Here is a 13,702-nt window from a genome sequence, read left to right as displayed (position 1 = left end):
ATTGGGGCTGCAGAGATGACCTGAAAGTTTTAATGTTTGCCTGCCCATTGAGGTCTATGGAGCATGCCGCGAACGGCTTGTAGAGATGTCTCGAACCTCTGATTTTAGGTTCGCGAACCTCAAACTCGAACTTCCGCGAAAGTTCGGTTTGCGCAAACTTCGTGAACCGCAATAGACTTCAATGGGGAGGCGAACTTTGAATACTAGAAACATTTCTGCTGGCCACAAAAGTGATGCACAACAGCGTTTTAAGGGCAGAAATCACATTGAATGCTAAATTGGAGGCCTAAAGTGCTTTAAAACATCTTGCATGTGTATACATCAATCAGGTAGTGTAATTAGAGTTCTGCTTCACACTGACACACCAAACTCACTGTGTAACACACCGCAAACAGCTGTTTGTGTAGTGACGGCCGTGCTGGACTGGTGAGCACCGTGGCCAGAGTGTAGGCCATGGCGGTTTTCAAGCCCATATGGTCGCCGGGCTGTGGTAGCTCAATGATAGAACAGTGACTGTCCAGCTGATCGAATTTGGTCTGTCCACAATGAAGCAACGACCTTATTATCTTGGGTGTGCCCCCCTCCCCCCCAAAAAAACACTCATATAGCCGGTGGTCATTGTTTCATCGTGATACGCAAGCCCCTTTACCGCGGCAAGGTAATGATCATGAAGGGGGATGGGCACATGTACATGCCTTTTGTTTTGTTGTTGTAGCCGCCCGCAGTGCAGCCAGAAAAATTAGGCAGACATGTACACGCACCAGGAAAAATTTATTATAGCGTCCGCTGCTAGCAGCAGCCTTAAATATTCAGGTATCGTGGACCCTGTTGGTGGTGGCGGAGAAGGCAGTCAAGTGGCCTGCAAGCAGAGATTCTGTGTGGGGAGCGACTTAGTCTTGGGACAGCGCCTTCATCTTGTTGTAACAATAATGGCTGTGAATCAGTGAATTCCCCACCAAATAACTCCTGCAAAGTGTCAAATGCAGCGGATGTGGTGCTTGCAGTAGCGCTGGTGGCTGCGGAAAATGAGGTGTTCTGTGTTAAATAGTCCTGACAATCTTGGGAGTGGATGGCACGTGCCTTCTTCTGAGCACTGTACTTTGGTCCAGGGCCGCACAAAATTACGTCAGCACGACCTCGAACAGACCTGCCGGGTGGTCTGCCTCTGGGTCTGCCTCTGCCTCTACCTGTTTTGTCCATATCGGGGTGGATGAAGTGAAAGGCATGCACTGACTTGACTGATACAATGTGCAGCTGTCACACAGGTGCAGTTAACAGGTATGCATAGACTGGTATATAAAACAGCGTGCGGTCACACAGGTGCAGTGAACAGGTATGCAGTGACTTGTATTACAAATGTGCAGCTGTCACACACACAGGTACCGTGAGCAGGTATGCAGTGACTGGTATATAATATAACACTGCGTGCTGTCACGTAGGTGCACTGAACAGGTATGCAGTGACTGTTATCAATACAATGTGCAGCTGTCACACACACAGGTACCATGAACAGGTGCAGTGACTGGTATATAACAAGGGTAAGAAGAGAAGGGGCGCTTTGAGCTTTCAGAGGACACAATTGGCACTTCTACTAGGCATATCTCACCTGGTTCTGAAGTGGCTGGCACAGCATACAAAGCCTCAGCACTCTTGCTTCCCGCTATGCCGAGCTGGGGACCAGGCTCTCCACAGTCGCGGGGGCGGATGTGACATCACGTCCCAGGATCCTCCAGTATCAGTAACTAGGGCAACCAGGACGCTCGCCTAAGAATACGGCGAGCGATATCTGGAATGGATACTCCAATCAGGCAGCTACAGGTTTGTACCACCCCGCAGCTGCGTATGGCAAATAAAAAGGTGCAACGTACTAAAAAAGTACAAATGTATTAAAATAAACAACACGTTTTGCGGAGGCACACCCTCCGCTTTTTCAAGTTTTTCATCTGGTATATAACACTGCGTGCTTCTGTGACTGGTATTACAAATGTGCAGCTGTCACACACACAGGTACAGTGAACAGGTACAGTGACTGGTATATACTATAACACTGCGTGCGGTCACGTAGGTAGGTGCACTGAACAGGTATGCAGGGATTGGTATTACAAATGTGCAGCTGTCACACACACAGGTACAGTGAACAGGTGCAGTGACTGGTATATAACAGTGCATGCTTCTGTCACGCAGGTGTAGTAAACATGAACAGGTATGCAGGGACTGGTATTACAAATGTGCAGCTGTCACACACGTGCAGTGAAAATATAGGCACTGAATGTGCTGGGCCTGGCAGTGGCACAGTAGGAATTAGCAAGGGGCCAAGGGCCAGCTGCAACTGACTGACAGGGCTGTATATGCAAGTGTCAGTGGGACACACAGAAAAAAAAAAAAGAAGAAGATCACAAGAACAACATTAACTCTCAAAAGAGCTGTTGTGGGTTGCTTTTTAGCAATAAGTGTCAGCAAGGAGCAAGCTAACAAGCCTAACAAGAGCCTAACTAAGCTTTCCCTATGTCTACAGTAGGTTCCTCTCCCTTCTTTAATTACTGCAGCCACACGAGTGAGGGGAATGGCCGATGCTGTCTGCCTTTTATAAGGGGGGGGAGTGGCTCCAGGAGGGAATGCAGCCTGATTGGCTGTCATGTGTCTGCTGACTGTGATGTAGAGGGTCAAAGTTCAGCCTAATGATGTAGTATAGAGAGCGGGTCAAACTGGCATAAAGTTCGCAGTTCACCGTGAACGCGAACTACCGAAGTTTGCGCGAATCGGTTCGCAATCGAACCATTCAGGCCATCTCTAACGGCTTGTTTGGGAATGTTTGCCGAAAATTTGCATTTGTTACCAGAAAATTTGATGTTGGCTACATCGCTATTGGTATGACAGTAGCTGAAATCCCCTTCTAACTGACTCTAGGAGAAATAACACTTAAAGTACCCCTGAACCGATTTTTCCCCAACATACTTTTAATTAGCGGTGACTCGCGGTGAAATCAGCTACGGTAATGTATCCAGTAACAGCGCCAACAGGAAGTAAACAGAGATCACTTCCTGTACAGGGCGGCACTGTTACTGGATACATTAGCATAGCTGCTTTCACCACAAGTCACCACTAATCTGCGGTGTGAATGATTCCAGGCATAATCAGCAGAGGGTTCTGCACTTTAAGGAGGGAGCCAGGAGGGAGAGCAGGGAAGGTAAAGGGAGCGAGCGTGCAGGCAGGCGAGCAGAAGCAGGTCTGCCATTTGGTCTTATATTAGGGGGAGGTCTTATATTTTGAGCATACTCAAAATATATGATAGGTTATTTTCAAGGGAGGTCTTAAATTCGGGTAAACGTGGTAGTGCATTTATCTATGCAAATGAGTCAGCAGCAGTATAGTGCTATGATTATAGCCCTCCACGTGTCCCCTTTTCCAAAGAAACATCTCTATCTTGTCTTCAGTGTTTTACAGGTCTCGGAATTTCACACTTTTTCCTCTTTTTACGTAAATTGATCTTGTCTGCTCTGCAGAATTCTGATGCTCCTTAGTTTCTCTTCCTGCTTTTGTAACCAGCTTTCAGATTTTGTTGTCTTCCGGCTGCTCACCGCAGAAACAGAGAGGTCTGGCTGAGATTTCTCAAGACTCAGAACACGACTTCCTGCTTCCTGTTGGTGACCGCACATGGGTTGTGTGGCGTATTGTGTAACGTGGACAGGCTATCTTCTCACTGATAAAGAATTACAAAGTGTCACGTCATCCAGTGAAGATAATTCTGCTATGGGGAGAGGTTAGAAGGTAAAAGCATCTTGAGGCTTATTATATTGTATTGGGAACAGACCAGTTAGATCTCTCCTCTGAAGCAACCACATCCACATAGGACCACATAGGCCGTAGACTACTCTCTTCCAGGTTGAACTGGCTTTGGCAGTCTTTGGAAGAACTCGGACTTCTGAAGATGGGCCACTCTATACTGCGCACGTGTGAGCGCCCTTTCTCGCGCACATGTGCAGTACAGAGCCGTCGGTCTTCGGAAGCCCGAGTACTTCCAAAGACTGCCGAAGTCTCTCGCGGTGGGAGATTTATACCGAGAAGCCTGCGGAAGGGGAACGGGGAGACTGGCAGGAGAATGGGAAGGCTCTATAGGACACAGAGTCTTCCCTCTCCTTAGGCAAGTATCTGTTTTAAATTAGGCTTCAGATTATCTTTAAAGGGGTTCTCTAGTATGTTTAAAAAAGCTAAAACGGACACCGACCTGGGGCTTCTATCGGCCCCCTGCAGCTGTAATGTCCGCGCCGTCCTACTCCGATGCCACGAACTGTGGCTGCGCAGTTGTGGCGGCGCATGAGAGCGCTCTCCCGAGCCCATCATTGGGAGCTTACTGCACAGGCGCATTACGAAGTTTTCTCTTACTGTGCCTGCGCAGTGAGCTCCTGAAGACACGCGTGGGAACGAGTATGTGCCCGGCCGCGCAGCCGCAGTTCTATTCCTCTAGTTATGCGAATAATTAGCAGGTTACCGGCGGCAGGGAACGGAGCACCGGAGGAGGACGGCGCAGGACATTACAGCTGCAGGGGGCCGATAGAAGCCTCAGGTAAGTGTCAGTTTAGCTTTTTTAAACATACCAGAGAACCCCTTTAGAAGCAGAATGTAAATCTGGTCCCGGCTCTTGCGACTATAATATGTCAGATTGTACTCAGTTTCCTGCATACATTTTGCAATCCGCTTTCCTGCTTTCGGAAGCACTTACGGGTTAACCCGTCCGGTAATCTCCAGAGAAGCTTGTCTGTAGATTGTGTCTCAATATTTACCAAAAGTGACAACAGAGAGACAGTAAGTTCCAACATAATTACCTGCTGATATTTATAGCACGCGAAGGCTGTCACCAGCAGAAGTAAGACTCCCAATGCAGACAATCCATACACTACCGGCTTGAAGAGGTGCTGCTCGATCCCGCTTGACACTGCTGATAAAAAAAAGGGAACAGTTATTGAATTATTTCTCGTTCTGTTGCTAGACAGAAATCCATGTATAAATTCTCTAAGCCGCCTCCCTGATTAGTTATAATACATACCTGAAGAGATAAGGAGACTCTCTAGTTGCCTGGTGTTTACAAGCAATCACCAGCCTGTATACTATCAAACTGTATATCTAATATCCTGCATCCTTGTGCGATGGCTTTACACACTGTACTCTACATCTAATATTCTGTATCCTTGTGCGATGGCTTTGCACACTGTACTCTACATCTAATATTCTGTATCCTTGTGCGATGGCTTTACACACTGTACTCTAGATTAGAGTTGGGCCGAACCTCCGATTTTAGGTTCGCGAACCCTGTTCGCGAACTTCCGCAAAAGGTTCGGTTCGCGAAAAAGTTCGCGAACCGCAATAGACTTCAATGGGGAGGCGAACTTTCAAAGTTTTAAAACATTCTATCAGCTGGAAAAATGATAGAAAACATGTTTCAAAAGCTCTAATACCTGGAGCCACACCTAATTGAGTGAAATACACATCATTGCTGGAGGACCCACCCTCCCTCCCTCCTCCTCCAAGCAAGGTCCTTTATACCATTTGCCTACCTACACTAATTAGTTATGGGACAGCTGCTACACACTCTGCTAGGGAGATTTTATCCTCCCTTCTACCCTTCTACCTATTCCCTCCTCCCTCCTACCGGAGGGAGGAGGGTCTCTTCTGCCAGGGAATTATACTATTTTAAAAACCAGTATACATCATACCATAGCTGGGAATACATACATACATGAGTATACATCATACCATAGCTGGGGATACATACATGAGTATACATCATACCATAGCTGGGAATCGAACCCAGATCTCACTGTGTGGTGGGCACGTCACCCTAAGCACTGTACCACTACAGAAGTAAGTGAAGCTTGCCTAAAATTTAACATTTATGCTCAATGCAATAGAACCATTAGGTTGCTTAAAGGAGAACTGTAGTGAGAGGTATATGGAGGCTGCCATATTGATTTCCTTTTAAGCTATACCAGTTGCCTGGCAGCCCTGCTGATCTATTTGGCTGCAGTAGTGTGAATCACACCATAAACAAGCATGCAGCTAATCTTGTCAGATCTTACAAAAATGTCAAACACCAGATCATACCATAGCTGGGAATCGAACCCAGATCTCACTGTGTGGTGGGCACATCACCCTAAGCACTGTACCACTACAGAAGTAAGTGAAGCTTGCCTAAAATTTAACATTTATGCTCAATGCAATAGAACCATTAGGTTGCTTAAAGGAGAACTGTAGTGAGAGGTATATGGAGGCTGCCATATTGATTTCCTTTTAAGCTATACCAGTTGCCTGGCAGCCCTGCTGATCTATTTGGCTGCAGTAGTGTGAATCACACCAGAAACAAGCATGCAGCTAATCTTGTCAGATCTTACAAAAATGTCAAACACCAGATCATACCATAGCTGGGAATCGAACCCAGATCTCACTGTGTGGAGGGAGGTGGGAGGTGGGAGGAGGGAGGTGGGAGGTGGGAGGAGGGAGGTGGGAGGAGGGAGGTGGGAGGTGGGAGGAGGGAGGAGGGAGGCCAATTAAAATCTCCCTAGCAGAGTGTGTAGCAGCTGTCCCATAACTAATTAGTGTAGGCAGACAACTGAGTCAAATGGTATAAAAGGACCTAGCTGGGAGGGTGGGTGGGGTCTTTAGCACTGAAAGCAGTCTGTTTCACAATAACATGTCTGCTGACAGTAAAATGGAGGCGAAAAATTTTGCTCAATACAGCTTTATGGGGCGAATCGAACTTCCGCAAAAGTTCGCCTGATGCAGGCGAACGCGAACCCCCAAAGTTCGCCTGGAACCGTCTCTACTCTAGATCTAATATTCTGCATCCTCGTGTGATGGCTTTGCACACTGTACTCTAGATCTAATATTCTGCATTCTAGTGTGATGGCTTTGCACACTGTACTCTAGATCTAATATTCTGCATCCTCGTGTGATGGCTTTGCACACTGTATTCTAGATCTAATATTCTGCATCCTCGTGTGATGGCTTTGCACACTGTACTCTAGATTTAATATTCTGCATCCCTGTGTGATGGCTTTGCACACTGTACTCTAGATCTAATATTCTGAATCCTCGTGAGATGGCTTTGCACACTGTACTCTAGATCTAATATTCTGCATCCCTTTGTGAGGGCTTTGCACACTATACTCTAGAATAGATCTAATATTCTGGATCCTCATGAGATGGCTTTGCACCACTGTACTCTAGATCTAATATTCTGCATCCCTGTGTGAGGGCTTCACACACTGTATTCTAGATCTAATATTCTGCATCCCTGTGTGATGGCTTCGCACACTATACTCTAGATCTAATATTCTGCATCCCTGTGTGATGGCTTCGCACACTGTACTCTAGATCTAATATTCTGCATCCCTGTGTGATGGCTTTGCACACTGTACTCTAGATCTAATATTCTGCATCCCTGTGTGATGGCTTCGCACACTGTACTCTAGATCTAATATTCTGCATCCCTGTGTGATGGCTTTGCACACTGTATTCTAGATCTAATATTCTGGATCCTCATGAGATGGCTTTGCACACTGTACTCTAGATCTAATATTCTGCATCCCTGTGTGATGGCTTCACACACTGTATTCTAGATCTAATATTCTGCATTCTCGTGTGATGGCTTTGCACACTGTACTCTAGATCTAATATTTTGCATCCTTATGTAATAGGCATATAATATAGTTTTTTAAAACCTACATGTACAGAAGAGGATAAAAAACACTTTCCATTATAATGTGCTATAAGATTTGAGTTTTGCCAGCCTGATGGCTGTAGGGTTGCATTTCAGCCACAAGGGGGCGCAGTTATAGGAAGTTACAGTAAACAGAAACTTTCAACTGGCAGATGAACAAAATGGCTGCCAAACTAAAAATGCGAATACTGACCTTGAATGACGGGGTTGGGAATGAAAACGGGATTGGCAGTGGAGTTCCCCACAATGTTGGAAGCCACACAGTATATGGTTGTGTTAAGTGCGGAGTCTTTGAGGTCGAGATTGCTCACAACTCTCCAGTCATCGATAAGTTCAGTCACCTCACCAGTCAGGGGCTCTGTGTCTTCAGCTTCACAACTACAAAGATAGGGGAATAATGCCGCATATAACAATATTATTACATTTGACAAATATTGTTTCTACTCTGCAGTTTTAAAGGGTCTCTGAAACAAACCAAACATGTGACATGTGACTTGGTGAGATAGACATGTACAGTGTGCCAAGCATACAAATGACTAGGCTGTGTTACTTTTCTTCTTTTCTGCCTAAAAGAGTTAAGATTCAGGCATGCAAGTGATAGTTTCTCCCAGTCGGGACCCAGTTAAATATAGTGTGTAGCCCTAACTGATAAGGCATTTCAGCCATAAAACTCTTTTCTGGAAGAGAACAGCTTCTGAGAACAGGGAATGGATAAAAAAGGTCAAAGAAAACAAAAACAAAATAGGGTCAGCACCAAACACCGGTAAATTAGTAATAGCTAAGTGTGCAGAAACAGATCTAAAACAGCATAAGTTTACCAGAGAAGAAAAGGTAGATCTGAACAACACCGCACAACTCTCTTTATTCAGTACCAAAAAGTCACATAGAACAATTCAAAATAATTAAAAAGCAGGCAACAGATGGCAACACTGATATAATAAACATTTCTCCAGCAATTAACTAAGTAATTACATAATGGATAACCATGTAAAATACTGAAATAATCCATTATGAAGAGCTCAATAAACCCCCAAATATACACAGTATATAAATATAATATTGTTATTGCAAGAAACAATAATGCAATGAACTCCCCAGTAAAAACGGAGCCCAATTTGTGCAAATTGCAGACAGAGTGTAAATACAGGTAGCATATGTCACATGAGCCCTAGTGGTCGGAACACGAAATGCCTTCCAAACGGTGCCAGCGCACGGATCGTGCGAACTCTGGTCACAGTCAATGCGTAGAAACCGTTGGGAATTGGCCGCAGACAAACAAGAAGGGAGCCTGTGAGGTACGGTAATCACAACTTACACACGATTTCAGGGTATAACTGCCACCACCACTGGTATGGGCCAGTGGACCCGACTGACTGACTAGTCCTGCGAATAAAAAACGGTTAAACACGCTCTATTCTGTCTAGATATCAACTATAGTAGTAGCGTCTCTCCAGAGACCTGGGATCAGTTTCTGTGTATGGCTGAAAAGCAGGGTAGCGAAACAGTGAATGACTTTGATAAAGTCTTTTATTCACGGCAATATAAATAATATATACAGACAACTATTAAAATCAACAATTATTGAAACTTCAATAGCCAGTATGAAATAAAGAAGGAGAAAATACTTAGGGTTTGTGGAAATATGTCCGTTCTGGGAAAACTTGTAGAGTTCCTTTTGTTCAGTTTCAGCAAAGTTTAAAATCCAAGCAAAATGGAAAATGTCCTTTGTTTCAGTTCAGACAAGATGGCCGATCAAGATGGCCGCTAGCCATGTGTCCTCTGGCTAGCACCAGACAGCTCTCATATAGATGGAATGTGGAGGACTGAGGGAGTGGTCCCTTGCAAACACTTTTGAACAATGCCCACCTTTGGGTGGAGCCTCAAGTACAGCCCAGGGGTTAGACAGGGGCGGTGAGCTTCCTGGAGGGGTGCTCTATGCCCACCAAATATGACATTTACCATATCTCGGCTTCCGCTTTCTGCACACACATAACCATCACATATTCATATTTCTCAGACTAGGCCAGTTCATATGATACTAAACTTGGGCATGTTTGCATGCCCGGATAAAAAACGGTGGAATCCCCTGAGTTCTGGTTATGCCAGTGGCCCCAATTTAATATCAAAATACTCACAAGATCCGGACCAGCAGAATGATATAACTTTCACATTTCTCACCTGAATGGTATTGCTTAAACATGCTCAAAATCCTAAACTCCATGCTTTCCTATTCTGTCTATATGGCTCCGGCCAGTCTGGGGGGAAAGCAGGTTTTGAATAGCCCCCTGCTGGGATTAGCTTCCTGAAAGCCAGGGTTTGTTCCTGCTCATTAGCATATCAAAAGAGCCATCCTATAGTTAAGCTGATGCTATCTCTCTGCTGAGAAAAGACTGCAGATGCTCCTACACAATCAATCCAGATTCTATTGATCTGAAGCGCAATCGATGCAGAGAATCCAGTGCGATCGCTTTTTCTTCACGGGCGGTTCCAGGACGCGTCTGCAGCCCCGCAACCGTCCGTGACAGCATATAGTGAAAGTACTGAGCAGACGCTCATAGAAAGTGGGAAAGCGAAAGAAAGGAGGACTGGGTGGGAAAAGGCAAGATCCAGCAAAAGGATTTGAGGTGTGAACAAGCGCGAGTAGTGTAGAAACAGTATTGCGGGGAAAGTCCGCAGAGAACAGTGAGAACGGGTGAGGAGGAGGTGGAGCTTACCGAGTGGAGGAGGTACTGTAGGAGAACGCAGCGGGCCACTTACACCATCGCGATTCACCGCTACACATCGGCTTCTTCCAGGCCCGGAAGAAGCGCCCAGAAGAAGCCGCTGTGTAGCGGCGAATCGTGATGGTGTAGGTGGCCCGCTGCTTTCTGCTTTGTAAGGAGCATGCCTTCCTTAGTTACGCACAACACTTCCATAGCAACATGCGGAATTCTAACTGCGGGTGGTCCTGTGAAGCATCGTTACCGCGATACTTCACTCCCGGCCGCTACTATGTTAGTTCACATGTAAATGAACATAGTACTGGCCGCGAGTGACGTATTGCGGTAACGATACTTCATAGGACCACCCGCAGTTAATGTTACCAGCGTTGCTATGTACACAATGTGTGTAACTAAGGAAGGCACGCTCCTTACGAAGCAACGAGAGCTGCTATATAAGGGAGGCAAAGCGGCGCTCCTTCACATTAAGCTGCACAGCTTGATGAATCAGGCCCTGAATGTCAGTTTCTGTGCAGTTGGAATGAAGTTGGACTGTAACATACCTATAACATGCTATAACTGATCAATAATGAAGAGTTGTGAATCCTTCTGTGGCGGAAAGTGGATACACAAGTGGTATTTTTGTTTCCCATCAGAACTGAGCTTGATCCCGTTGTGGGGAATGATCACTGTACAGAGGTGTTGCTCTAGTAGAACATGGGGATAGGTACTATTGCCATGGGTGGAGGGACAGTGGCATGTCTGTCACACAGTGAAACAGTTTGGGGATGAGAGCGACAAATCACTCTGCCGACTGTTATACTCAAGCTGGATTCTCAGCCAAGGGGGCCCTGAATGGCAGCTATCTAGCGTGTATACGCAGGGCAGTGTATTGCCAAAGTCATTCCAGGTCATCGCCTGGAGCACCATTGCCTCAGGGGTGCAGCTGCTGTGTGCTTTCATCAGAAGCAGCACAGTCGCTCGCTCACTGCGCCCCCTCTCTCCCAGGCTTACAGCAGAGCCAATAGAAAACATAAGGTTGCTCAGATTACCCCCTCATTCTACCTGCTACACTGATATAAAAGATATAAAACCATATTGCACTCACAAGGATTTGAAGATCAAGCGCATTGTACAAAGTGTAGACAGATCCCGGGTGGCCGCTCTCACAGATACCATTTTGAATCTCTGCGTCCTCTCCACACGTCCGGTCACGTGGGACGTCTCAGTTCGCAGAGTCTGCAAGTGTATTGATTGCCTGCCTACCCCTTTCAAAGCGCTGTCAGTCTTGGCTCTGGATTTGAAGGAGGATTGCTGGGTGAGTGCGGGCACATTGGGGGGTGTCCCAGCACAGCGGAGAGACTTGGTGAAGGCGTTCTTTGATACACTGGGAAGCTGATTACGCTATTAACCCCTCTTGTTCTTTTTTCTTTCCATGTCTACGTGATGGTCTAGGGTGAAGGAGTTATGTATCTGGTTTGAATACTATCGGTTGATGTATGATCATTGATCACACCTTGTTGGAGTCCACGGTGGACCAGCTAAAGACGATGACATTGAACCAGTACTCTTTTCATACTAGGGACAGAGTACAGCTGCTTATGACCTGCGCACCACGTGTCTATTACGAGTATCCATTAGCGCATGATTGACTGTTTTGTACACTCCATCATCAGCCTGAAGATGAGTGCCGTGAAGGAGAGGTCAGCTTCAACCTCAGCAGCAGCCGTCCAACATCAGGTCATAGTCAGCACTCCGGATCGTGTAAGCTGTGCAGCCTGCAGGAAAGTCACGGGGGAGGCAGAAGCAGCTATACAGCAGAATGCCCACACACTGATCACACGTGTACTACTTATACTACATATTACGTACTATGTACTATATGTGCTACTTATGTGTCCATGTGGTTCCAGAGGGCACATCAGTGAGTGCGCAGTGTGTCACCCATCTGACTGCAGGAAACAGACAATACTCTGTACAGCTCCAGACCTGCATGACAAAGATCCAAGCCAGCCCATTGTCAAAGGACGGCCCCACTTGTAGTCATGCCCATCTCATAAGACATCCCATTGTAAAAGGACGGCCCCACTTGTAGTCACACCCATCTCATAAGACAGCCCATTGTAAAAGGACAGCCCCACTTGTAGTCACGCCCATCTCATAAGACAGCCCATTGTAAAAGGACGGCCTCACTTGTAGTCACACCCATCTCATAAGACAGCCCATTGTAAAAGGATGACACCACTTGTAGTCACGCCCATCTCATAAGACAGCCTATTGTAAAAGGACCGCCCCACTTGTAGTCACGCCCTTCTCATAAGACAGCTTATTGCAAAAGGACGGCCCCACTTGTAGTCACACCCGTCTCATAAGATAGCGTATTGTAAAAGGACGGCCCCTCTTGTAGTCACGCCCTTCTCATAAGACAGCCTATTGTAAAAGGACGGCCTCACTTGTAGTCACGCCCATCTCATAAGACATCCCATTGTAAAAGGACAGCCCCACTTGTAGTCACGCCCATCTCATAAGACAGCCTATTGTAAAAGGACGGCCTCACTTGTAGTCACGCCCATCTCATAAGACAGCCCATTGTAAAAGGACGGCCTCACTTGTAGTCACGCCCATCTCATAAGACATCCCATTGTAAAAGGACCGCCCCACTTGTAGTCACGCCCTTCTCATAAGACAGCTTATTGCAAAAGGACGGCCCCACTTGTAGTCACACCCGTCTCATAAGATAGCGTATTGTAAAAGGACGGCCTCACTTGTAGTCACGCCCATCTCATAAGACAGCCTATTGTAAAAGGACGGCCTCACTTGTAGTCACGCCCATCTCATAAGACATCCCATTGTAAAAGGACGGCCCCACTTGTAGTCACGCCCATCTCATAAGACAGCCTATTGTAAAAGGACGGCCCCACTTGTAGTCACACCCGTCTCATAAGATAGCGTATTGTAAAAGGACGGCCCCTCTTGTAGTCACACCCGTCTCATAAGATAGCGTATTGTAAAAGGACGGCCCCTCTTGTAGTCACACCCGTCTCATAAGATAGCGTATTGTAAAAGGACGGCCCCTCTTGTAGTCACGCCCTTCTCATAAGACATCCCATTGTAAAAGGACGGCCCCACTTGTAGTCACGCCCATCTCATAAGACAGTCTATTGTAAAAGGACAGCCCCACTTGTAGTCACGCCCATCTCATAAGACAGCCTATTGTAAAAGGACGGCCTCACTTGTAGTCACGCCCATCTCATAAGACAGCCTATTGTAAAAGGACGGCCTCACTTGT

At 46.3% G+C, this 13,702-nt stretch overlaps 1 protein-coding gene across 3 annotated transcripts in view; it reads right to left on the bottom strand.

Annotated features, from left to right (window-relative positions):
- CSF1R (colony stimulating factor 1 receptor) overlaps positions 1–13,702 on the bottom strand; it is a 201,857-nt gene that overhangs the window by 79,020 nt on the left and 109,135 nt on the right. For 2 of the 3 annotated variants that reach the window (XM_068278423.1, XM_068278425.1), the window contains exons 9-10: positions 7,908–8,092; positions 4,824–4,936 (exon numbers count right to left, since the gene is read on the bottom strand). In XM_068278423.1, the coding sequence (XP_068134524.1) occupies positions 4,824–4,936; positions 7,908–8,092 (298 nt within the window). The remainder of the gene's footprint in view (positions 1–4,823; positions 4,937–7,907; positions 8,093–13,702) is intronic. The other variant, XM_068278424.1, reaches the window with a different exon arrangement.

The sequence above is a fragment of the Hyperolius riggenbachi genome, chromosome 3 (genome assembly GCF_040937935.1).
Source record: "Hyperolius riggenbachi isolate aHypRig1 chromosome 3, aHypRig1.pri, whole genome shotgun sequence".
NCBI classification, from domain to species: Eukaryota; Metazoa; Chordata; class Amphibia; order Anura; family Hyperoliidae; genus Hyperolius; species Hyperolius riggenbachi.
The sequence above is the reverse complement of the archived record's forward strand: the minus strand, read 5'-3'. Positions and strand labels throughout refer to the sequence as shown.